Raw genomic sequence first — 27,466 nt, 5'->3', positions numbered from 1 at the left:
CCCAGCCTCAATCTGGAGCCAACTCCGGATTCGTCTGCTGGATCTGGAAAGACCTAATTGACAACAACTCATTTACAGCCGCCGACTGCTTTCCTGCTTCAATTCGGCCGTTTGATCCACCACCAAAGAAAATCAAGGTTGTGAGAGAGGGGATTGGCCCAGGTTCTCTGTCGTTTGCGGAGGTAGTGAAGCGTGGTGCTAAGATGGCTGACCGCCGGGCTGGGAGCAGCGGCAGCCTTGGTGCTGGTCAATCCAAGGTGCATGTGCAGAAGGCTACCTCATTTGCGGGGCGCAAGCAGCCATCTGCTCCGCCGGCAAAGGAGCAGGCCCCTGCGCCAAAGCCGACTAGATCCACAACTTCGACTGCGGGCTCAGCTCAGGTACAGTCGTCCCAATCCGGTGAGGTAGAAATAGAGCAAGCCATGGATCCGAGGTACAAGGATATGATATGTTTCAACCTGGGTTCCACAAGGTGGTTACAGAAGCTTGGAACTCTGTAGCCTCCTCTATTTCATCTGCTGACAATTGGATGATTAAGGCTAAGATGCTTAGGAAAAAAACTAAGGGTTGGAGCATTAACAGAGAAGCTGCTTTGAAAAGGGGAAAAAAGGCACTCCTTATGGACTTTGATGGCCTTGATGTCCTCTCTGAATCTCAAAAGCTTTCTGCTGATGATTTTGAGAGGATGAAAAATGTCAAGAAGGAGCTGGATGACATTTGGAAAAAAGAAGAGACTGCCTTATGGCAGAGATCCAGAGATAGAAAAATCTTAGAGGGGTATAGAAACAATGCCTATTTTCAGGCTCTTGCTAACCATAGACATAGGAAAAACCATATTGCTGAGCTGAATAGTCCAAATGGGGTGGTTACTTCCACCAAAGATATGCTTGATGTGGCTACTTCCTTTTATAAGGAGCTGTTTGCTTTTGAACCTAGACCTGACATTCATTTAGATACTGATTTCTGGGCTGTTGATGATATGGTTAGTGATGAGGAAAGAGAATACCTGGAGAGATCTTTTTCTGAAGATGAAATCAAACAAGCCATAATGAGCTCTTATGCTAGTGGTGCTCCTGGCCCTGATGGCCTCTCCTTTTTATTTTACCAAACTTTCTGGGATCTGATTAAAGATGGTTTTATGTGGATGGTTAGAGATTTTGAGAATGGTGTTTTAGATATGTATAAGCTGAACTATGCCATCATTACCCTCATACCTAAAGTCCCTCTAGCTAGAGATATGAAAAACTTTAGACCTATTAGTTTAAGTAAATGTGCTGTTAAAATTTTCTCCAAGGCCATGACCACTAGGGTTTCTCCTCTATGTGACAAACTTATCTCATCTAATCAAACTGCCTTCATTAAAGGCAGATTTATTTTGGAAAGTGTGGTTATGGCTCATGAGGTTATTCATGAGATTCATAGATCTGGTTCCAGTGGTTTAATTCTTAAATTATACTATGAGAAAGCATATGATAGAGTAAGTTGGGATTTCCTGAAAGAAATGCTTATTTCTAGAGGCTTTGGTAATAAATGGGTGGGGTGGGTGATGTCTACTATTCACCAGGGGACATTCCAGGTCAGAATTAATGACACCAATGGTCCTCAATTTGCTGGTGGCAAAGGTTTAAAACAAGGCGACCCCCATTCCCCCCTGTTGTTTAATTTGTTGGTTGATGTCTTTTCCAAAATGCTACATAAAGCTGTTAATAATAACTTGATATGTGGGCTTCTGCCCAATGCAATCCCTGGGGGTGTGGCCAGCCTGCAGTATGCTGATGATACCATCCTTTTCCTTGACAATTCTATTGAATGTGCCAAGAACCTGAAGTGGATATTAACCTGCTTTGAGAAACTTTCTGGTTTGAAATTTAATTTTCACAAGAGTGACCTGCATACTATTAATGTACCTGATCAAATGGCTAAAGAATTTGCTCAGGTGTTCTGTTGCCAACTTGGGGATTTCCCCTTTAAATACCTAGGTGTCCCTCTGCACTTTAAAAAACTTAGAAAAGAAGACTTGCAACCCATCATAGACATGATTATTAAGAACATAGCTGGATGGTTGGGGAGATTTCTCTCATATAGAGGTAAATTGATTTTGCTTACTACCTGTATTGCCAGTATCCCTGCCTACTTGATGTCTATTGTTAAATTTCCTAAATGGGCCATTGACATGATTACTTCTCAGTTGTCCCATTTCTTCTGGGGGGATGTGGGAGATAATCATAAGTATCATCTTGCTAATTGGGGCCTAATTTCCAGGAGGAAGGAGTATGGTGGTTTGGGGGTTCCCAACCTTAGGGATTTCAACATGGCCCTCCTGGCTTCTTGGGGGAAAAGATTTTTTGATGATAGAGCTAGTGATTGGAAAAAGATTTTGGCCTACAAGTATAATGTTGATAATCCAAACCTGTTTAGTGCTAGATCTACCTTGGGATCTCCTTTTATGAAAAGCCTAGCCTGGGCTTTGACAGCAGCTAAAAACTTCTATAGGTGGATCCCTGGGGATGGTAAAAATATTGCCTTCTGGCATGACACATGGGATGGGGATTGTTCCCTAAAAACTGCTTTTTGGGATTGTTTGATATCTGTCAACAACAAGAAGCTACACTGGCCCAAGTGTGGGTTGGGGGTGAGCTCCAATTAACATTTAGGAGATGTGTGAATGGAGAGACTCTATCCAGATGGGTTGAGCTCGTTAATATAGTGAAGCAAGTGGTATTGTCTGATTCACCAGATCAGCCTGTTTGGAGGTTGGACGCATTTAGTAAATATTCAGTCAGATCTTTTTACAAACTGATTAACTTTGGAGGGATCACTTCTGAGATCAAAGATGATATTTGGAAAATTAAAGTTCCCCCTAATATTCGTGTGTTTCTTTGGTTGATTTATTACAATAAGAGTCTAACCAGAGACAACTTGGCCAAACGTAAACATGTAGAAGATAAGACGTGTGTCTTTTGTGATGAATTAGAAACCATTCAACATCTGTTCTTTGACTGCATTGTTGCCAGGCAGGTCTGGGACCTGGTGGCTGAATGCTTTAAGATTGATGTACCTGATTCTTTTACTATGTTAGCCTCCTTCTGGAGGAAACGAAAACATTGTGAAGCTTTGAATATATCTGTTGCTGCTGCCTTGTGGAGCTTATGGCGTTTGCGCAATGATTTTGTTTTCCAGGGGCGAAGATGGTGAAGTATACATTGTGTCTTGAATCTGTTGGGGGAAACGATCAGGCAATGGAAAATCTTATGCTCAGAAACTCAAGGTGTTCTTCTTCTCCGGTGCTTAAAGCTGCTGGACTATCGAAGAGGGGAATTGCTTAGAATCGCCTGGAGATGAAGAGAATAATTAGAGGAGTCCTGGATCCATAGCTGGGGCATGCATTGCTAGTTGGCTGCTTGTCGTTGATCTTCATGTAGGCTAGCATGTGTGTTTTTACTGGTGATGCGTCCAGTTTTGGACCTGTGTAAAAAACTGTTGTAATAGGGTAGTTTGAACCCTGCTCATGTGACCATCTGTGGCAGCTACTCTTGGGCTGCTGCCGAGCGCTGTTTAATAGTCCGTGTGTGTTGGTTTGCCTTGGCTTTCAATAAAAGTTGGGGCGAGGGGAAACCCCTTTCTTTTCAAAAAAAAACATCGCATCACCCACCTAAACAACTTAGGGCTTGACTGGCAAACATGGGCACCATCATGCCGAAGGAAGGCCACATTCACTGGGACGACGCACAATCCCTCTGCATATTCTGGTAAGAAACCCGATGGTTGTTTGCCTCGAAGACAAAGTGGCACTCAGCACGACTTTGGGCTCAACCTTGAGCTCCAACTTCATCAGGACACTATCACCACAATAACAGTGAACCTCTTTAACTTCAAGCCACATAGCTCAACTGTCACCTCGACCGTGTCCTCAAGGGCCGATGCAATCACGTTGACCGCTGCATGCGCGGTAATTGTGGATGCGGCTCGTGAACGCTTGGCGGTCCAGCAGGTCCTTGCAACATATCATCTGTGCGCCGTTAATCTACTATAGGTCTTGCTTCGCCTGTCTTGATCCTCATGTCATATTCGATCACGATGTTGCCGCGCAGATCTATCACTCGCTTAGGGTCGGCCATGTTGATGGAAGAACTCCGTGAAACTGCTATTGCTCCATAGCTATCCATATAAAAACAAGAAAATAAGAAATATCCCAAGCTAAATGCTTCCCTTACGTTCATATTTCGCTTGTACTAATATGCACTTAATGGGGATATTATTGTACGGTTGTTGAAAAGGAGCTAGAGTGTGAAGTTATGCGGTTTTTCACATCTAGCTTGAATGCTTGGGCCGCCGGTGTAAGCTCGGTGCCCACGAAGGCAAAGACGACCATGTCACCTTCACTGAGAACAATGCAAAATCCATCTTCATGTTCCCACAAGAAACCCCATGGTTGTTCGCCATGAAGGCAAACTGACACCGAGCCGACTCCGGGGCCACCTTAAATTCCAACTTCATCCAAGACCTTATCATTACAGCCACCACAAACCTTTTTAATTTCAACCCATGTGCCTCGCTACCGATGGCGCCGTCGAAGATTGGGATCTCCTCTTCCACCCCACCAATGAAGCACCCAAGGCGCAGAGCGAAGCCGCTCCGCACTTCCGATATGACGACTTCCACGGTCGCCTCAACCGCATCATCAAGGGCCGACAAAGTGAGGTCTATTGCGCCGTGGTTGCCGTGGATACGACTCGTGAATGCCCAGCAATCCCTCATGTCCTTGTGGCGTATCATCTATGCGCCGTCGATCAGTTGTAGGTCATGCTTTACTTCTTCGTCTGTCTTGATCCTCATGTCGTATTCGACTACAATGTTGCCACTCAGATCTATCCCTCTCTTTGGGCCGACCATGCTGATGGAAGAACCCTACGAAAAAATTGTTATTATTGTTTAGTAGTTCTTCGTATGAAAGTGACAAATATCTCGAGCTAAAAGTTTCCCTTGTACTAATATACACTTCTAGGGGATATTTTACAGTTGATGACCATGATGTTTGTCTTCTATTGAGCTGAATGGTTACAAGGTGCATAACGGTGTTAAGAGATGGGAAATGCCCACATTCCCTAACTTGTTTGGTTTTGTTTCAGCATGTCCAAGTGAGAAGAGAAAAATAGAAAAACCTATGTAGTGACGGCACCATTCATGCAGAGTAGTAACGAAGGGTCCAAAATAACTCTGTCTTATTTGTCATTTGGAACACACTTACTTCCATAAATTGTTTTTGAGAGTCACTTAGTTGCAGAAATTTGAACTGTTTCCATGGTAAATCGTCAATTCACAATGTTAGACTTTGTACATATTAGTCAATGTGAAGCGTATATAATGACGTCATACAAGAGATTAAGAGGCCGTTCGGAATCTCTCCGCTGCGGAGCGGAGCGACATACAGTGGAATTTTAGTGAGCGGCCAAATGGGTGCACCGCCCGCTCCGCTCCCTCGCGAAGGAGCGGAGTATTGCCGAACACAGCCTAAGTGGTTTGTAGCACGCTATCAAGAGTATGTATGATCCAGTCCATAAGTTCTATGCATGCGACAATGCAAAATGAAAAACATTAATTTGAAATGAAGAATTAAATAACTTAACCCCTTCAAGTATTTTGGTTTGTTCTGATTAACCCCCTCATGTAAAAAACGTATTGGACGCTCGGAGTACCATTTCCTAGGCACAATTTGGGAGATTGCTTTGCCCATGAGGGCAATAATTCAAAAACCACGTCCAAAACTGCACCAAGAGATGAAGACAGTATTGAATACTTTAAAGAGATGATGAATGCATGGTTTTATCTTCACAATGTTAAGCAGAACAAACACAATGGGGTAAGGTAGACTTAAAAAATTACAGATAATTAATGATACACACCTGTTCCACGCTGATGGGATCATCTCTACTGAAATTGACGACATAATTAAGCAATAGGTCCAAATGATCTCACACTGCTATGTATCCATACAACTGTATTGGCCTATCATCGATGGGAGTTTTAGCCAACTTTAAAGAGAAAATTTGGAACATGCGGCTAGGTGGATGACGCTTACAATATCCACTGCCAATGTCAATGAGGCAACCCGCGGGCTCTGTTAACGTCATTGCCTCGAACCAAGCTTCACATAAAAAATACAAGTTATTTTTGAAATAAATAATTAAATAATAGTACACATGTAATGATTAAACACACCCCTTAATGTTCCATGGTCAATTATTCACTTTTTCTTTATCATCCAAGTGGAAACTATCTATATTGCTCAAAAAAAAGTGGAAACTGTCTATGATCTTTTTCACCGGAAATTTTTCTCTGAAAATATTTTCAATGAGAGAGATAGTCAATTTTACTCTCCTCGGGTATTTCATAACTTACTAAAATACTTCTCGCCCGACTACTAAAATATTTTATTGCATTCCCTTATAGAAGTTTTGTTTTGTTTCTCTCTTTCTAGAAACCCTATGTGAGTTCATCTTTTTTCACCATGATAAATAATCATAAGGATGTTACAACATGTTCTCATGATTTTTCATGACTATTTGCATAGGTAAGAAACACCTAAACCGTCTAACAGTTGGGATACAAAAATACATACTAGAAAGAATGAGAAGGTACGGACAATTACATGCACAGAGCCGCCGGGAGATTACGCAAGTCTAGATCCAAAACTATATCAACCAAGCAGGGGTTGTACCAATAAAACTCTGGCGCGAGAAGAAGAGGAGGAGGAAAACCCACCGGGAGAGACGACGGACGGGTGGATTGGGCGGCGGGAGAAGTCGTCGTCGCGAGAGGACGGAAGAGAGGGATGGCGACGAGGGAGAGGAGATGCGACGCATCGCCGGCGTCGGGGGAGACGGAGGATCGATCGAGCGGTTTGCCGTTTGAGCAGGCGGCGGCGCGGCTCACGCCAAGTTTTGTACCACGAGTAGTGATCTGCATCTAGTTTTGCATTGCAGGCCCCACGACCTTGTAATCAAGCAAATTACGAAGCTGGTGTATAAATAAAAACAGGAAACGTAGAATAATACGTTGACCTGGCAGCATAAAAACAGGCGGGCGGATGCATCGTTGGCGACGGTGCGCTGATCTGCATGCCGCGCATTTCATGATCGGCAAGCACCGTACCGTACGTGGCTTCCATGCAAATCGGTGGGACATGGGTAGCCAATCATGAGGCCACATTATTCCAGCACAACCATCATTTAATTTCTGATTGGTTTAATTTGTTGGCAGCAGATCAGATCTGGAACCGTGGATGTTTATGCAGATGCATGAGCATGACCGACCCATATGCCGGTGGCGGTGGGTGATTAGATTAGATTAGATTAGATGCTACTCGTCCAGTATATTGTTTGTGCTAGAATAGTAGGGCAGGTGTAAGATTCTCATTTCTCTGCCGCTGCTGCTGACGATCTTGACCTGCCTGCTACTAGCTTTCTTCTAGTCCTGGCCGGCTGGCCCTGGGTGGGTGGATTCCGTGCACCTTCCTCCGGGGTTGAGCTAGCTGGTGCAGAGCTAGCTAGTAGGCAGTGTAACCAACGAACGGCTGATAGAAAATTCAGCCCCTGCTTTCCTCCCTGTGGGCTGTCGTCCATGGACCATCATTTTGTCCTGCATGCATGCATGCGAAGGATGTCCAAAGATGAACCTCCTTTGCCGTGTGGACACTCCCAACCCAGGGTTCAAGGCTGTCATCACACGGTATATGCGCAGAACGACTGAACGAGCAAAATTTTTCACCCCGACAGTTAAATTCTCCTTCATTTTTGCCCTTTTTTGAACCTCCCCCCAAGCAGGCTTTGCTAGATCCACGTAAAGTCACATGAGCATTTTACGTAATGGTTGATGTGGGGCATTAATAGTGGATCTGTGCGGTTAGGTTGGAAGTTTATGTAGGAATTAGTAGCGGCTACGTAGGAGTAGAATTATTGTCCCGCGAGCTGTATGCAAGTACCGATCGAGACCAAGTAAACCTCACGCCAGCAGCAGCACCATCACCATCTCGCTCTCAAGGCTCGAGCACGTTTACGAGCTGGTCTAAAAATAATGAGGAGAGGCTGATTATAACTTGCTACTCACAGCTAAGTTGTTTTTACTTGGAGATAGTTACAGCTGACCTGAGTTCAGGTACATGCACCACCAGGGAACGAAAAACCAACAAGGAACTACCGCGCTGTTTCCACCCACCTCACCTGGAGTCACTCTCCTCGTCTCCTATGCAACCAGTCAGTCATTCTATAGAACTTTTTTTTTTACTTCAGACAATAATCATATGCCTAAACTGTCTCTAGAAATTAAATTTGCAAAACTAGTTCAAAGTTTCGAATCGAAAATTGCCCAACCGCGCAAAGATCCGGCTGAAAAAAACGCACACAAGTTATAGACTACCCAAGCCCTTTGGCTCCTAACCCTAGCGAGAGGTTATCTTGGGCGCGCCGCGCTGCTACCTTTCCTTCACCGGTGAGATGTGGTCCACCCCATCCTCATTCAGTGGACCTATTGCGGTGGGAGCGCTGGAAGGCTTCGATCTATGATGGAGATGTGGTTCTTCCATTCTGAAATTTTAGGTAGGCCTTCGTTGTCCGTCGCTTCAACCCTTACGACAGGTAGTGGCGACGTCATACAATAAATTAGTCCTCGGTGGTGCATTGCAGATAGTGACGGCGTTATTTTGTCGATGATTAATTCATCCATCTCGATGTTTTTGTATGCGGTGGCGTCTATGGTTCGCAGGCAAAGATTCTCAATATCCTTTGCGGTCATCTTGGTCACTTTGGTGCATCCTCAGGTGTCGAAGTGATGCGTCATGCGTGAGGGTTTTATTGGAAGCCAAGCTTTCCTGGTTGTGACGATTTCTTCTTTTCTTTAGGGCGGTGGTCTTGCAAAACCTTGGTCATGATAACTTTCGGTCCGCGAGCAATGTTATGATGGCTTGAGCATTTGAGCGGCACGCCATCGGCTTATTCGGACCCTAGCACAATTTCTTTTTATAGTTACTTATATTATGTTTCTACTACTTTTTTCGGAAATGTTAACGCCCACACGTGTGGGCGCTGTTCAACTCGCCCACACGCCTGAATCATCGTTCACTGTCTTTTGCACGAATCTTGACACGAAATGGTGGATTTGGTGTGCCACGTAGGACGGGGCTGGTGTGTGGGCGTTGGAGAGTTTGCCCACACACCCGCACCACGTTGTTTGCCAGCTGAGTTGTGTGGGCAAACTGCTTTTCACCCACACAGCCACCACCTAGGTCATGCGCGTGTGGGCGAACTGCTTTTCACCCACACGACACTCCTACCTTGTGGATGGCAACTGCAGTTATGCGAACGTGGCAACTCGGTACACATATGGCAACCGAACTGCAGTTACGCGAACGTGGCAACTCGGTACACACACATGGCAACGGTGATTCTTTGCTACACGGCAACTGCAGTTGCGCGCACGTGGCAACCAGATAAACACACATGGCAACTGTGATTAACAATACATGGCAACTATAGTTGGACCACACGCGGCAACTAGGTAAACACACATGGCAACTACTGTTTTGACCATATATGGCAAGTAGCTAATCACACACGGCAACTACGGTTTGATTACACGCGGCAACTATCATAAATTAGACATGGCAACTATATTTAACCAAAACAGATAGAGTTGCCATGCTTTTATAACTACAGTTGCCATACCGGATAACTACATCTGCCAACCAGGATGGCAACTAAACCGTCATCCCGCGGAGTACTTAATGTAGCTGCGCTAGGACGTGTGGGCATTTTTGCTTCGTGCCACACACACGGGGTGAAGATAAGTAGTACTTGTTGGACGTGTGGCACGAAATAGCCGCGCCCACACGTGTGGGCAATTCTAATGTCCGCCCACACACAACCCGTGTGGGCTGCCTCCTGCGTACACCACACATGGTGTGTGGGCGCATGTCGTATATGCCACACGTGTGGCAGTTAGCGCGACCCACTTTTTTTGATAAAGATGTTTCTACTACTAGTTTGGTTAATAGACTCAAGTGTTTTTTGTTAAGAAAGAAAAGCTACAAACACCAAGTTCTTTTGTACTCCATGTCTGATTTTGCATGCCACACAACCAAGTAAAACCTCACGCCAGCAGCATTGAGCCACTGACCATCCCCCTCTCTCAAGTAGGTTTGCAAGCTGGCCTAAAAATATTAATGAGAGGTTAATTATAGCTTGCAAGTTTTACAGCCAACCTGAGGCAGCCACCAAGAAAGGGGAGGTAAAAACAAGAAGATACGACACTGAAGTTTTTGACGCGCACCCACCTCCTCCTCCGCTCCTTCCGTGCATGCACCCGCCGACCCGGTCACCACCAACGCCGACGCGTCTTCCTCCCTGCCTGCCGCCCGTCCGGCAATCTCTCCCCCCTTCCCCTCCATAAATATATACCAAAGTCGTCTTCTCCACCCCGGTCTCACCCCAAACCCATTCTCCATCCCCACCCCCACCTCCCCCGATCCAATCCAGCCCCACCCTCACCTTGCCCAAGTCAAAGCAGATACAACCTTTCACTCCACCACCATGACGAAGCCATCGCCATCCCCACCGCCGGCGAAGGGCGCGGCGTCGCTGCGGGGCAGCCAGCTGAAGCAGCTGCGCTCCCTCTTCGACCGCTTCGACATGGACGGCGACGGCAGCCTCACCCAGCTCGAGCTGGCGGCCCTGCTCCGCTCCCTCGGCCTGCGCCCCACGGGCGACGAGTCCCGGGCCCTCCTCCTCGCCATCGACGCCGACGGCAGCGGCACCGTGGAGTTCGACGAGCTGGCGCGCGCCATCGCGCCGGTCCTCACCGCCCACGCGCCGCGGCTCGTCGACCAGGCGCAGCTGCTCGAGGTCTTCCGCGCCTTCGACCGCGACGGCAACGGCTACATCTCCGCCGCCGAGCTCGCGCGCTCCATGGCCAAGCTCGGCCAGCCGCTCACGTTCGAGGAGCTGCGGACGATGATGCGGGACGCCGATGCGGATGGGGACGGCGTGATTAGCTTCGGGGAGTTCGCCGCCGTCATGGCCAGGTCCGCGCTCGACTTCCTCGGCGTCCCCGCCGCCTGAGATGATGGCCCGCCGGGCTCCGGCTGGCTCTGGGTCGGATCGACTGATTGATGTCCCGTCATGGTTCTCTGATTAATTAGGATCGGTGGTAGTATGTTTCGTTCTTCTTCATGCTAGAATTAGTGGCAGTAGGATGGTTCGAGGGCCGGATCGGATGAACTGTAACGAACTCGCACGGAATTGCAACGTTGACCTGAAATGTGTATAAATTTTGGTAATTTGGTCAATCGATGCGTCCGCTGCGTGGAGGTATTTCTGCCGTATGGAACAGGAGATGTGCACACACGGTGCTATCCTCCAAGGCCGCGATGGATCCGTCCGTCTCCTGTCCATTTTTGCAAATAGAGATGGACATTGACTCATTCGGTTTACTGAGTCCAGATTGTGATCTTTGTTCGAATTATTTACGTAAAATTATGTATCATGAGTAATTTCTCTTTCAACTATTTGGAATCATCACTCCGGTGGAGCTGTCGTTGCCATGTAGCAGCCACTAGTAGAAAAGGAGGCATTGGTCCAGGCCGGGTCAGCCCATTAGTCCCGGTTCCGTCCAAAACCGGGACCAATGATGGCATTGTACCCGGTTCGTGAGCCCCGGGGGCCGGCCGGGCCACGTGGGCCATTGATCCCGGTTCGTCTGGACCTTTTGGTCCCGGTTGGTGGGACGAACCGGGACCAATAGGCCTCGCTCCCGGCCCACCACCATTGGTCCCGGTTTGTGGCTTGAACCGGGACCAAAGGCTGCCCTTTAGTCCCGGTTCATGCCATCAACCGGGACCAATTAGGTGCCTATATATACCCCCTCGCGTAAGAGCAGAGCACACTGCTCTGTTTTTTCTGGCCGCCAAGGGGGAGAGGGCTTGGTGGTGCTCTAGCTCACCTCCTATGCACACAAGGTGTTCGATGGAATGCCCGAGCCACACTACTTAAGCTTTCTCCTCTCCAAGCTCGACCTCCAAGCTCCATTTTCCTCAATATTTGTCTAGGTTTAGCGGTCCGTCACGCCCTGTACCCGTCTTCGCCGCCGTCGATCACTCGCGCCGATCTCATCGCCGGCACCACCGTGGTGAGCCTCTAGTTCTTATCTTCTTTCTGAAAGGAAAAATATTCTTACTTGTATGTTTAGATAAATACTTGTATTATTTTCTTACTTTTATTATTGCATCTTATATAGTGCGATGGTTTTGGTATCCGCCCCCGTCGGCCCTCGTCCTGTCTATGATTCGGATGTGGTATATATTATCTTTTTATAACTATTTGGTTTATTTATTGTTTATGACAATTATGCCGACCAATGTGACATAGATTTATTTATCTAGGAGGTTGTTGAACCGGAAATTCCAACCAACCCTATTGTCGAGAGGTTAAATTTAGTTGAAGAAGAAAACAATTTCTTGAAGGAAAAAATAAGAAAAATTGAGGAGGAGAAGATGATATTGGAGTTGCATGTTGCGGATGTCGTCGATGATCACAAGATCAAGATGGATGCAATGCGCTTGAAGATCAGAAAGATTAGAAAATATGCCATTCATACCGAGGCTTGGTATCATTATGCCGTTGGATCAGTTGTTACATTGGTTGCGATTATGATCGCATTTGTTTTTCACTGAAATGTTTTACATAGTTTCAATGTATGGTTTAATTAAATGCTCTGCGGAGCTTTATGTTGTTAGATCAGAACTATGTATGTACTTTGGTTTTAATGTGATGATGAACTTCTATTAATTTAGTCACTTAATTATCTATTCATGATGTTTTGTAATGATTTTTGACACACTTAATTATATATAATGCACGCAGATGAACCGGCCATGGATGTATGGTGACAGACGCACCTCCGAGTACATTAAGGGCGTGCATGATTTTCTCGAAGTGGCTGAGGCAAACAAGCAGAATGGTTTTATGTGTTGTCCATGCCATATATGTGGGAATACGAAATCTTATTCTGACCGGAAAATCCTTCACACCCACCTGCTTTACAAGGGTTTCATGCCACACTATAATGTTTGGACGAGGCACGGAGAAATAAGGGTTATGATGGAAGACGGCAAAGAAGAAGAGTACGATGACAACTATGTGCCCCCTGAATACGGTGATGCTACTGAACATCAAGAGGAACCTGACGATGTGCACGATGATGCTGCAACGGACGAAGCTGCTGAAGATCAAGAGGAACCAGACGATGTGCCCGATGATGATGATCTCCGCCGGGTCATTGTCGATGCAAGGACACAATGCGAAATTCAAAAGGAGAAGCTGAAATTCGATCGCATGTTAGAGGATCACAAAAAAGGGTTGTACCCCAATTGCGAAGATGGCAACACAAAGCTCGGTACCGTACTGGAATTGCTGCAGTGGAAAGCAGAGAATGTTGTGCCAGACAAAGGATTTGAGAAGCTACTGAAAATATTGAAGAAGAAGCTTCCAAAGGAAAACAAATTGCCCGACAGTACATACGCAACAAAGAAGGTTGTATACCCTCTAGGATTGGAGGTGCAAAAGATACATGCATGCCCTAATGACTGCATCCTCTACCGCGGTGCGTACAAGGATCTGAACACATGCCCGGTATGCGGTGCATTACGGTATAATATCAGACGAGATGACCCTGGTGATGTTGACGGCGACCCTCCCAGGAAGAGGGTTCCTGCGAAGGTGATGTGGTATGCTCCTATAATACCCCGGTTGAAAGGTCTGTTCAGAAACTGAGAGCATGCCAAGTTGATGCGATGACACAGTGAGGACCGTAAGAAAGACGGGAAGTTGAGAGCACCCGCTGACCGGTCACAGTGGAGAAAAATCGAGAGAAAGTACTGGGCTGAGTTTGCACGTGACCCAAGGAACATATGGTTTGCTTTAAGCGCAGATGGCATTAATCCTTTCGGGGAGCAGAGCAGCAATCACAGCACCTGGCCCGTGACTCTATGTATGTATAACCTTCCTCCTTGAACGTGCATGAAGTGGAAGTTCATTATGATGCCAGTTCTCATCCAAGGCCCTAAGCAACCCGGCAGCGACATTGATGTGTACCTAAGGCCATTAGTTGAAGAACTTTTACAGCTGTGGAATGGAAACGGTGTACGTACGTGGGATGAGCACAAACAGGAGGAATTTGACCTAAAGGCGTTGCTATTCGTGATCAATAATTATTGGCCCGCTCTCAGTAACCTTTTAGGACAGACAAATAAGGGATACCACGCATGCATGCACTATTTACTTGACACCGAAAGTATATACCTGGGAAGCTGCAGGAAGAATGTGTACCTGGGCCATCATCGATTTCTTCTGACCAACCATCAATGTCGAAAGAAAGGAAGGTATTTGAAAGGAGAGGAAGATCACCGGAAGAAGCCCGCCATGCATACCGGTGATCACGTACTTGCTATGGTCAATGATTTACACGTAATCTTTGGAAAGGGTTCCGGCGCACTAACTGTTCCGAACGACGCTGGGGGACACGCACCCATGTGGAAGAAAAAATCTATATTTTGGGACCTACCCTACTGGAAAGACCTAGAGGTCCGCTCTTCAATTGACGTGATGCACGTGACGAAGAACCTTTGCGTGAACCTGCTAGGCTTCTTGGGCGTGTATGGAAAGACAAAAGATACAGCTGAGGCACGGGAGGACCTGCAACGTTTGCACGAAAGACGGCATATGCCTCCAAAGCAGTATGAAGGTCCTGCCAGCTATGCTCTTACCAAAGAAGAGAAGGAAATCTTCTTTGAATGCCTGCTTAGTATGAAGGTCCCGACTGGCTTCTCGTCGAATATAAAGGGAATAATAAATATGCCAGAGAAAAAGTTCCAGAACCTAAAGTCTCATGACTGCCACGTGATTATGACGCAACTGCTTCTGGTTGCATTGAGGGGGCTTCTACCAGAAAACGTCCGATTAGCCATTGTGAAGCTATGTGCATTCCTCAATGCAATCTCTCAGAAGGTGATCGATCCAGAAATCATACCAAGGCTAAGGAGTGATGTGGTGCAATGTCTTGTCAGTTTCGAGCTGGTGTTCCCACCATCCTTCTTCAATATCATGACGCACGTCCTAGTTCATCTAGTCGACGAGATTGTCATTCTGGGCCCCGTATTTCTACACAATATGTGCCCCTTTGAGAGGTTCATGGGAGTCCTAAAGAAATATGTCCGTAACCGCGCTAGGCCAGAAGGAAACATCTCCATGGGCGATCAAACAGAGGATGTCATCGGGTTTTGTGTTGACTTTATTCCTGGCCTTAAGAAGATAGGTCTCCCTACGCGGTATGTGGGGAGACTGACTGGAAAAGGCACGCTTAGAAGGGACTCAATAATATCCAGGGACGGATATTCTTGGTCTCAAGCACGCTACACAGTTCTACAGAACTCTACCTTGGTGACCCTGTATGTCGATGAACACAAGAACAGTCTTCGCTCCAAACACCCGGAGCAGTGCGACGACTGGATTACATGTGAACACATCAGGACTTTCAGCAGTTGGTTGGAAACACGTCTCAGAGTTGACAACACTGTTTGTGATGAGTTGTACTTGTTGTCCAGGGGACCATCTTCGACTGTTACGATTTGGAAATGATACGAGATAAATGGGAATACAATTTACACGATTGACCAAGATAAAAAGAGCACCAACCAAAACAGCGGTGTCCACTTTGATGCAACGACCGAGAGGGGAAAGGACACGTATTATGGTTACATAGCGGACATATGGGAACTTGACTACGGACATGATTTTAAGGTTCCTTTGTTTAAGTGCAAATGGGTCAATCTGTCAGGAGGCGGGGTACAGGTAGACCCACAATACGGAATGACAACAGTGGATCTGAAAAATCTTGGGTACACTCACGAACCGTTCATCCTAGCCAATGATGTGGCACATGTTATCTATGTGAAGGACATGTCTACCAGACCGAGAAAAAGAAAAGATAAGGAAGCGAATACGTCATACGATGAGCCAAAGCGCCACATAGTTCTTTCAGGAAAAAGGGACATCGTGGGAGTGGAGGGCAAGACAGACATGTCTGAAGATTATGAAAAGTTTCATGAAATTCCTCCCTTCAAAGTCAAGGCTGACCCCAGCATCCTGATAAACGATGAAAATTATCCATGGTTACGGCGCAATAAGCAAATGACACAAGCGAAGAAAAAGTGAAGGCTTTCTCCCGCAACTATTATGATGATACCATGCCAACTTTGTAACAGACGAGTATGATACCATTGTCCGTTTTGTACATGCACATGCTATGTGCGTGAAATTATGATACCATGCCAACTTTCAACTTTTTCAGAGTTCATTTTGAAATGCTTTAATGTCTTATGGTTCGACCCTCGTAATACCATTAATCCCGGTTCGCTCCTTGTCAACTATGTTCTCACCAAGAACACTCTCAAGAGGGCAGCCATGTGGGCCATTGGCCCCGGTTCGTCTAGGACTCTTTTCTCTATAGGCGCATCTATGTTCATTTTTTAGTAAAGTTAATCACAAACTTGTGATTCACACAAATTTCAAAGAATTCAAATTTTAACTATTCAAATTTGAAAACTAATGGCACTAACAGAAAGTTTGTGACTTAAAAGAAAATCAAGTAAACATAAACTTTAATAAAATAAATAAAAATAGGAACAATAAGTATTTTGTTGTAAGTAGAAACAAAATAAAATAAATAAAGCAACAAAGAAAACAAAAAAAACAAAATATTTTTTCTAAAACTAATGGCACTAATAGAAAGTTTATAATTTTTCTGACCTAAAAGCAAAAAGAATTAAAAAATAAAGCAAAAAACAAAAAAAATAATGCAAAAAACAAAACAAAAAACTAGGGAAAAAATAAAAAAACTGCCACCTATTGGGCCATCACGGCCTGAATACGACTAGAAACCCAACCTGGGCCAGGATTCAGGCCCGTAGTAGGCCCAATAGGCCCACAGCAGCATAGTGTGAGATTAGGCCCGTAAGCCTGCATTTGAGAGGAGCTCGAGAGGGTAGCCGCAGCAGGGCTTATAAACCACTCCGAGCCCCTCTCAACTAGCGAGGTGGGACTAAATTTTGGTCGGGACGCGGGCAGCGCAGGGACCTTTGGTCCCGGTTGGTGGCACCAACCGGGACTAAAGGGGTGCATTGGTCCCGGTTCGTGGCACCAACCGGTACCAATGCCCACCCTTTAGTCCCGGTTCGTGGCACCAACCGGGACCAAAGGCCGCCGCTTCCCGCCTTTTGGGCTGCTGAAAAGAGGCCTTTGGTCCCGGTTGGTGGCACCAACCGGGACTAAAGGGGGCATTGGTCCCGGTTCGTGCCACTTAGCAGTTTTCGACCAAATCCCCCACTTCTCCCCCGATGCCCCCTGCTCCTCCTCGTCGTCGTCGCCGCCCGACGCCCCTGCTCCACCTTGTCGTCGCGGCTGCAACCGACGCCGTCAGGCTGCTCGCCTTCGCCGTCGCCGCCGCCACCTACGTCGTCAGGCTGCTCGCCTTCGCCTTCGCCGCCGCCCCCTGTGAGCACATGCTCTCGCGCCCCTGCCCCCTGCCCTGCATTTTTTTGTGTATATATGTATATATATGCATTTTTTGTGTATATGTATATATATATGTGTATATATGTGTTTGTATGTGTATATATGTATATATGTGTATACATATATGTGTTTGTATGTGTATATATGTGCATTTTTTTCATATATATATATATATATAATGTCTATATGTATGTGGTAGCTATATGATGAATGGATGTGGCTATCTATGTATGAATATAATGTTCATAGCATTTTTTTGTTTATATATGTTTTTTAATATATGTATTAATTTTTTATTTAGGTTGTTAGTAGATATCGATTTTAGATTAGTGCATTTTAGGTTACTGTAGAGGAAAAAGTAAAATAAGGAAAAGGAAGAAAAGAAGAAGGAAGAAGGAAGAAGAAGAAGAAAAGGAAGGAGAGGAAAAAGGAAAATAAGAAGAGGAAGAAAGGAGAAGAAGAGGAGAGGAAGAAGAGGAGAAATAAATAAGAAGAGGAAAAAAGAAGAAAAAGAAGAGGAGAAGAAGAAAGGAATAGAGGAGAATAAGAAAAAATAGAATATTTTTTATTTTTTCTTCTTCTCCTCTATTCCTTTCTTTTTGTTTTTTCTTCTTCTCCTCTATTCCTTTCTTCTTCTCTTCTTTTTTTTCTTCTTTTTTTCTTCGATCTTCTCCTCTGTCGCCATCGATATACCCCCCCCCCCTCGGCCCTCTCGTTCGACCAAAACTCTCGAGGACACCCAAACCCTAGAGAAAAAACGATATTGGTCTCCTACCCCCTTCCGCTGCACCCCTACCCGACAAACTCTCTTGAGGCCACCCAAATTTACCAAGTTAAAAGAGCGTTGTTGTCGAGGCCACCCCAAACCCTTGAAGCGTTGTGTCTAGGCCACCCCAAACCCTTGAAGCGTTGTCTAGGCCACCCCAAACCCTAGAGAAGCAGCGTCGAGGCCACTAACATGATTCCTTATTGTGATTAGCTAGCTAGTTCTACGTTTGCCACTAATATATATCCATCTGTACCATGTTTGAATAATAATTGACATGTTGTAAATATTTGCAGAAACTATGGAGCACTACCGAGACGAAGCAACAGAAGCGATGTTGGGGGAGATAATCGCAGAAGGAACTGATGTCATTGCGTCATTTTTCAACGATGTCGTTGGTCAGGAAGGACTGGGTGAAGAAGAGGGCTATGTTCATGATGGCTCCGGCCCATTAATGCCGGTACAAGAAGAGGGCTATGTTCATGATGGCTCCGATGATGACCCAATGGAGGTACAAGAAGGAGACCGTGCTGACTGCTCCAGTGACCGAACCGAGTCCGGCCAGGTATATATATATTAGTTAAGCCCGTGCTGACTAGTTAATTGATGCATCCATTGTTTTGGTATATGTACACATATTAATTAACTCTCGTCTTTCTTCCTTTTTCTAGCCCTCTGGATCGAGCACAACTTCGGTAAGGAGACAAGGCCTGAAGAAAAAGTTGAGCTCGGATGAAAGGTTTGAGATCACAGCAATCGCGCGCGATGGCGAATCGATTGAACCCATCCGGACAAAGAACGCATTTGTTGCTCAGTGCGGGGTTCTTGTTAGGGACAAGATCCCGATCAACATCCACCAATGGTATAAGCCTAAGGAGGAAGACCCTCAGGTGTCTTATGTCAATGATATGCAGAAAGATGATCTTTGGACTGAGCCGAAGGCAAATTTCACCCTACCGCCAGAGGAGGATCCGGAGAAGACAGTTAAAGAGCAATTAATCAAGTCTTGTGCTCTTAAGAAGATGGCAGACCTATTCAGGAGGTGGAGGAAAGAGCTGAAAAAGTTTGTCGGCAAAGAAGAGACACCAGAATTCATCGGCAAATATGAGAAGATCAGAGATCACTGGCCCGCATTTGTGGCCTACACGACTTCGGAAAAGAGTAAGAAGATGTCGACGACAAACAAGCAAAATGCTGCGAAGAAGAAGTTTCACCATCGCACGGGGTCAGGTGGCTACCTGCAAGCCCGGCCTAAGTGGTCCAAGGCTGAAAATGATCTGCTTGATAAAGGGATCGAACCGGAGACAATGAGGTGGCCAGACCGTTGCCGGACTTGGTTCTTCGGGGCTCGCGGAACCTTGGACCCTGTATCAGGGAAGTGCCGTTGGACGGATGAGCAACTGAAAACACCAGTCACAAGGCTTCGGAAGTATATCCATGCAGCGCAGCAAGGGACGTTCGTTCCAGATAGGGAGAAGGACGAGCTCACAATGGCCCTCGGGAATCCTGAGCACCCTGGACGGACACGAGGCACGCCAGACTCCATTCCATGGAATGTTGGTTTTCCGGACGCAGGGGGTTACAAAACCCACGAGAGGAGGAAGAAACTGGAGCAGAGCCAACTGCAGGCGCTGCACGAAAGGGTAATGGGGCTAGAGGAACGAGAAGCAGATTGCAACAAACGACCTGCCAAAGCTTCCCCGAAGCTACCCCGCCATCTCAGCGGAGAAGCAGCGTGGCTTCCACCGAGCTGCTTCAGCCGGAGCATGTCTTGACGGCTCCTGCCAGCTATGCCGTGGATGCTATCACGGGGGCTCAAAATTGCCACATTATGACGCGATGGATGAATTTGAAGGTCAAGGCGGCTGTTGGCTCTGTTTATCCTACTGAACAAGGCGCAACTTATCACTGCCGGCCGATTTCAAAAGGATATGTCAGGGTGATGATGGATGAAATAACGGAGGGATTTGAGGACCTCCAGCTTGACTACCCTACCGGTGAAGGGGAGACTAGGCTGGGTTCTGCTCTGAAGACTCCATGCCTATGGCGGAAGGAGCTCATCAACCTTCCGAACTGGACGCCTCCGCCTCCTCCTCCTCCTCCGGCGAGTCAGGGCACTCCGCCTCCTTCACCGCCTCCTCCTCCGGCGAGTGTCGATCAGGGCACTGGGCCTCCTTCTCCCACGCGTGGCGGCACTCCGCCTCCTTCTCCGCCTGCGCCGGCGCGCCCGAGCAGCCAGCATCCTCCTCCTTCTCCGGCGCGTGGTGGCACTCCACCTCCTTCTTCGCCTGCGCCGGCGTGCCCGAGCAACCAGCAGCCTCCTCCTTCTCCGGCGCGTGGTGGCACTCCGCCTCCTCCGCCTGCACCGGCGCGCCCGAGCAGCCAGCAGCCTCCTCCTTCTCCGCCTCGCCAGCAAGGGCGGAAGAGACCCGCCGCTGCCCCGGCTGCTCCTGCGTGTTGTAGTCCTTCTCCTCCGCCTCGTAAGCAAGCATGAAAGAAGACGGGCGCCACAGCCGCTCCGTCTGCTCCGGCGCCTAGCAGTACAGCCAACAGAGGCGGGAGGCAATACAAATAAGGTCCACCTCTCAAGCCTCTAGAGAAGTTACCGTACGAGAGGACCGAGGAGGAAAATGCGACGATCGTGCGGGCCCATGTGAAGGACTTCTTTGAAGGGGTGAAAGCAAAGAGACATCCACCTCCGGAGGAGAAGGTAGATCTGGTGAAAGCAAAGCGCACTATCGATGCCCCGAGGAAACCACCAAAGTCTCCGCCGAGAAACAACTATGAGCGCATTACTGCAAAGACATATCTCGAAGCCCAGCGGTCGAGAAGTACTGTCAGTGATAAAAGGTTAAAAGAACGAGCAGCTGGGAAAAAAATTGCCCAGCTCGGCGAACAAGCACAACAATCGTGCCCCCCGCTCAATGTGTCTAGCGGCGACATCGTCGCTCACCACTGGAATCTGGCACTTTACCATCTACCATGGCAGATGGCAAAGGCATGGTCGGCGGATGGCAAAGGCTTTGCCATCTGCCAGGAGATGGCAAACAGTTTGTCTGAAACCCTGCCGACAAAGGCTTCTTTGCCGTCTGCTGGCTGATGGCAAAGAGCCTGTGCCTTTGCCTTCAGCTGGCAGATGGCAAAGCCTCTTAACGGGGTTAGCCCCGTTAGAAGGCTAACGACATACTTTGCCGTCTGCCAGCAGATAGCAAAGGCTACAGGCTCTTTGCCGTCTGCTAACAGATGGCAAAGGCTGCATGCTTTGCCGTCTGCCAGCAGATGGCAAAGAGAGCCCAAAATAGGCCAGCCCATGTAGATGACACGTGGCCTCTTTGCCATCTGCCAGCTGATGGCAAAGCTCTTTGCCATCTGCCAGCAGATGGCAAAGTGACTATATTGCCCCATTTAATTTTGTTTTTTCTTATATCAGTTCATTTTCACAGAAAATCAAACACAAATATATTTATATGACCAATATAGCATATTCAACACATATTACCAATAGTCATGAACACATATATATCCAACACATGTTACCAATAGTAGCAAGTATCATCCATACATATACATAATTTCATCAATATTACACAGTTTCATCCATAGGTAGCAAGTTTCACAAGGTCAAAACAAAAACTAAATACAAGCACTCCATCAACCCAAGCTTCCGTGATCTTAAGCAAATCTGTAAAATGGGAAAGAAGAAAGTTAGAAGAAGAAGACTAGAAGAAGAAGATTATTATGATGCGGAAATATGCATGGATTGTCAAAACTTGCATTATCCTACTATCACTAGTACAACAAAGCTGCAGGTTGGCATAGTTCATGAACCATGTACATCATGACAAATACAATATCATCCAATGCTCGACTATGAACAAAATTGAATAATTACACCTCACAAAGGCGGAGCATAAAACCAACAAGCAAGTAGGAGGGTATAAGAGGACGTGAGGAGCTCACCGGAGGGGGTTCTAGCCTAGGCCGAGCTTCATCACCATGGATGCGGCTAGGGGAATCAGACGAGTCTACCATCATAGGAGCAGCAGCACCACCACCGCCAAAACTGGAATGCCGGAGCGAATCGCCATCATATGGGTCACCACCACCGAATGATCTTGCAAGTTGTAAAGTCTCCACATTTCAGTATAAACTAGTGGCATCAAGAAACAAGCAGTAGCAGGCAGAAGGTAAATTCTAGTAACTGATGATTAGTAGACAAAAACAGGAAATAGATCGCACCAGTAGCAAAGTCCACTGCCGCAAGTCCTAAACATTTCATTCAGGTCATATATGAAACTCACTAGTTTCTCCATTCTGAAAGCTGGGACGATAGATGCCTTCAAGTCTGCGAGTGCAAAGAGCGAGGTGGAGATCAGTAAATATCAATGATGTTGTTGTTCTGGTTTAAGCTAAGTAAAAAAAATCAAGGGCATAACAGATTCAAGTCAACAAAAATTAACATGTGTACATCTTGCGTAGACTATCATCATTTATAAAAGAAATACAAAACAAAATATGCAAAAGCTGTACAATGGTTAAGTGCTCACATTTAAATGCTCAAGATGCAGAACGCTTATTTACAATAGTTTAGGTTTTTAAATTTGTCATCTTGAAGCATCACACTAGCAAATGACATGAAAGATCACAGGAAATAACACTGCCCCCTGATTAAGTATACTCTAAGTATCAAAAAAGTCAAACAAGCTCATTGTGCATTTTCTTTTTCAGCATGAGACACAATAAAATGTCTAGAAAATCTATTGAACTAGAGGCATACGCGCGCTTTGCTGCGCCGTTTTCTCCTTCTATCGTTGTGCATGATATTTTTTCGTTTCATATATATATTTATTCGAATACATTAAATATGTCAATAACATGAAAAGATACCGATGACTATACTATCTAATGAGTTTGCTATGATCAAGTTCATCCTAAACATAAGGGGTGACTACTATATTTTTTTCCACCTCAGCATGGCTTACCCGACCCTATTAATATCTCATTACTAACCGAACCAATTTTAGTTATCCATAAGAACATTCTCCAATCAATTATGAACGATCGAAACAGAGCAAAGATTGAGATGAACTCATTTTCTTGGTACACATAAAAACGTAGAATAAATTCTCAAAACATGATGTAACTACATATGCCGCGTAGACACACAAATTGGGTTACCAGAATAAAAATTACACATTCTGCTGATATAACAGTTAAATCATCTTACACCCAGCGGAAATCTACTGATTCATGTTAAATGGTTCAGCGCTTACCATACAATCCTAATATATCTTGTACCGGATATGAAATGGCTCAAATGAGTCTTCTATCTAAATGCAAAATGTGTATCGAACATTCACAAAGCACATTGCATGATAGTCTGCAGCAAATCCCAAAATCATTGTACGGTAATGTCTTTGCCAGCTCAACTATTCTGGAAGTAGATCAAAAGTTGAAAGAGGCAAAGATTAGAAGATTTAGTACTGTAATGGAAACACAGGGCGGCTGATAATATAGGCATGTTCTGATCATCAAAGTGATCCTGATTCTAGTCAGCACAAACAGAAAACAAATGACCATATAAGGAACATCACTGCACATCAGCCATACATGCTTGATGCATAGTTTGTAGGAAGTGAGGAAAAGTATTAGAAAGAGCTAAGGGAGCCAAGAGAGAATCTGGAGCAGATCCAAAAAATAAGAAAGGAAAATGTATGCTCTCAACTATTATACCTCATTGCTACCCTGTAGCAGCTCGGCGCTTGCTCCGGGTCCGATGGGGTACAATTCTTCTGGAAACCTTACTGCCCTTTATTATCTTTCCAGACACCCGGTGGCCGTTGCTGTTCTCCTCCTGATGTTTCTGCACAGCCAGACCCTCGTTCTTGATTGTTGCTGAAATTCCCTTTAGAAATCCCAGAAATAAAGAGTGCATAGGGATACACTTGCACACAATACAAAAATAAAAAAGTGAATGTTGAAAAGAATTGAGCAAATTAGAAGTAGGTTACTGTCTTCCATGACACCTCCCCAAAAAGAGATGCAAATGGTGTAGGTAGGAATGACATTTTCAGTTTTCAATTGCTTTTCTTAACAGGACAAATTGCCAAAAGGAGATTCAGTCTACAACAGGACATCACCAACAGTTTACCATCTGGCACTACCTCAGAAATCAAAGGACATATATGAAACTTTTGGCGCAACTCCCAAATTTTGGGGAACTTTTTCTTGAAATAACTTAAGACATGTAGCCTGAACAATCTGAAAGAATATAAAATTGAGAGTGACTTGTATTTTGCAATCAACTACGATGTCTTAATGTTGTTGAATTGAATGAATTAACTCTATAAATTTAACCACCTAGTAAATCTTTCCTACCTTTCTACGGATTTTTTTGGTGAATCAACAAATGTGAAGAGAATCTCGAGAGTGCATAGTAAATTTGGCAACATCACAAACTGTATAAATTTACAACAGTTAGAAATGAAGGAACATAAAAATTCTGGAATCAAAAGAGGATAAAAATAGTGGAGAAAAATGTACCTTAATCTGGTTTGACAAACAGTGAACATTGCACTCAGGATTAACTCCTTTGCTTAGCTTGTCCCTCTTATGCTCTTCTTGGTCACTTTTTGGAATTATGATCCTTTGGGGCTAAGAACGCAAATCATTGAATGGCCAAATTCTGGTTGATTCAGGCCTTACTGATATATAGATGGTTGCCTTGATTCAACCTCTCCTGCATAATTCCAACATCATTCTGAATCTTCAAGTAACAACAGAACACCCAAAACCCAACCGTAATGGTAAGAACAGAACACCAATCACCCCAAAAGACCTAAGAAACCATACATATCAAACTAAAATATGCTAACTCTATTTTGGTACAACAATTAGAACAAAACATATTTCCGAAATGCTGCCACAAGAAAACTGAATATTATCACATAGTCGGCCACAAGAAAACTGAATATTATCACATAGTCAGACACACATCAAAGAGGAAAGCAACCCCCTAACCAGCCTATAGGACGGCGGCAGCACAAGGACACGAAGCCACTGACACAATCCTTGAAGACGAAGGAGCCATGGCGCAGCGAGAGCGTGAGTGTGATGAGTCTACTTTTACACTTTTTCCCTATGCTCGCGCATCTATGTAAGAGGCACACACATCAGAAGAGATACATATAGATGAGAACCCAAAGAAACACATCAAAAGAGCAGGATTAGTTGTTTGTTAACCATGCATACCACAAGTCGAGCAAATCCACCGTAACTCCATTAACATCCGACGGCAACCAAACCAAAACAGCCAACAAATCAGACATTGGGTAAAGGACTAAAGGATGAGCCCCAGCACTAAACTAACCTAACTAATCATAACAAGGTTTACATGCATAGAAATCTGGAACTAAACTAAGAACTTCGAATTAAAAGAGGAGAAGCAAAGGTTCAGGAATTAGTTGCTCCCCTGCCGACGCATTGGTTGTCGAGGTTGAGGAGGTTGTTTCCATGGCCGCACCATCGACCTGAGCTGCAACCCAGCATCCACCGCAGACTCGTCTTTGCACTCGAAAGAGACGACCGCTTCAGACCCCTCCTAGCTCCCCTCCCACGGTGGTCTCCTCCTTGTTCATCCGCCTTGCTATGGCTTCAGTATGACCCAATAAACAAATGTATGTCAGTTTAAGGAATAGAGAGGTCCTATATCATGGGAAAACAGAGAATGTGAGCATCAGCATACACACTGCCTACAAGCACATGCCCGCAGCCCCGTGGCAACAATCGTTCAGTTTGCTCTAGTGCAACCAAAGAGGCAAAGAGCAACAATTACAGTTTACGGTGAAAAGACTTATCTATCATCTCCAGTTTCATATCACAAACACACATACTGGATCAACTAATCTGGATCATGAACTTACTTTTGCACCTTATTTCAAAAATTCTGTAGCAAATGGTCAGTAACTTCACCTTTACTTCTCCAATTGTGTTGTCACACAACAGGGCTGGTTCTGTCCTCCTTGAGAATGAACAGGGAGTCGCGCGAAGAGGGAGCCTCGCTCGTCTGCGAGGACAAGCGCGGAGGTGGCCCTGGCTGGGGCGATGGCGGGGGTCGGGACGGACGAGGCCCGCGCCGGGCCCCGCTGGACTATCCCGCCGTCATCGTCGGAGTAGAATGAGGAGGCGGCCTTGGATGAGGCGAGGAGGGCGGCGAGCGGGGAGGAGGCCGTTGCGCCCTGAGTGCGGCCGCGGCGGCGGACGTGGCGGCGGCGAGCGTGCGCGAGCTGGAGAGGATGGAGTGGCGGCGAGATTGCATCGGGGGGCGGCGACGATGGAGTGGGATGGGATAGGGTTTGGGTGGTTGGGCTGCCCGGAGGGTGGGGGTTCTTTTTCTTTCTTTCTCTTTTTTTTTAGATAAATGGGATGGATGGATTGATGGATGGATGGATGCCATGTCATCAATCCATGACACAAACATTTCAACCAATGAGAATAAAAATAACCCCATAGTTTTTTTACCTGAAAAAAAAATAATCGCATCTCTTTGCCATCTGCCTGCAGATGGCAAAGAATCTTTGCCGTCTGCTGGCAGATGGCAAAGAGGTGGGGCTGGTACGGCGTTACGCTCTTGACGGCCACAAGATTTGCCAACCTCTTTGCCATCTGCTGGCTGATGGCAAAGATTATTTGTCATCCACTAGCAGATGACAAAGAATTGGCTGATGGCAACCATGTTCTTTGCCATCTGTCAGTTCTTTGCCATCTGTTTTTTATAAGCAGATGGCAAAGACGTTCTTTGCTATTAGCTGGCAGATGGCAAAGAGTTGGCTGGTGGCAAATTTCCTGTTTCCAGTAGTGGTAATGCTCCGGGGACGGTGGCCGGTTATGGCAATCTTGAAGATTACCTGCCTGACGATCAAATTCCAGATTTCTTGGAGGTGGACGAACACAGATACGAGTACGGAATGCCTCTCGTCAAAGATGAAAAATCTCTAACAACTATGACGCGAAGATTTCATGATTGGTACATGAAAACCTGCAGAGAGTCTGAAGGGACGAATGCTTTGTATCTGAATATTAA

At 45.9% G+C, this 27,466-nt stretch overlaps 1 protein-coding gene, 1 long non-coding RNA gene and 1 pseudogene across 7 annotated transcripts; 1 reads left to right on the top strand and 2 right to left on the bottom strand.

Annotated features, from left to right (window-relative positions):
• Positions 1-4,311: 4,311 nt before the first annotated feature.
• On the bottom strand, positions 4,312-6,131 carry LOC119350932 (annotated as a pseudogene).
• A 4,347-nt stretch (positions 6,132-10,478) lies between these two features.
• Positions 10,479-11,473, top strand: LOC119349678 (probable calcium-binding protein CML14). The gene has a single exon (XM_037617760.1). It carries the CDS (start codon positions 10,584-10,586, stop codon positions 11,109-11,111), a length of 528 nt encoding a protein of 175 aa, XP_037473657.1. The 5' UTR covers positions 10,479-10,583; the 3' UTR covers positions 11,112-11,473.
• Positions 11,474-22,006: 10,533 nt separating this feature from the next.
• Positions 22,007-26,734, bottom strand: LOC119349677. Of its 6 annotated transcripts, none has more exons than XR_005169491.1 (7): positions 26,356-26,734; positions 24,928-26,035; positions 24,763-24,842; positions 24,118-24,328; positions 22,624-22,729; positions 22,345-22,498; positions 22,007-22,066 (listed from the first exon to the last, which is right to left on the bottom strand). It is a non-coding gene; the product is annotated as an uncharacterized LOC119349677 (long non-coding RNA). The 6 variants fall into 6 exon arrangements; XR_005169493.1 differs by having other exon boundaries at positions 24,118-24,289; XR_005169494.1 differs by having other exon boundaries at positions 24,118-24,247; positions 26,356-26,733.
• Positions 26,735-27,466: the final 732 nt, after the last annotated feature.

The sequence above is a fragment of the Triticum dicoccoides genome, chromosome 1B (genome assembly GCF_002162155.2).
Source record: "Triticum dicoccoides isolate Atlit2015 ecotype Zavitan chromosome 1B, WEW_v2.0, whole genome shotgun sequence".
NCBI lineage: Eukaryota > Viridiplantae > Streptophyta > Magnoliopsida > Poales > Poaceae > Triticum > Triticum dicoccoides.
Note: the sequence above shows the minus strand (reverse complement) of the source record. Positions and strands in the feature narration are given on the sequence as shown.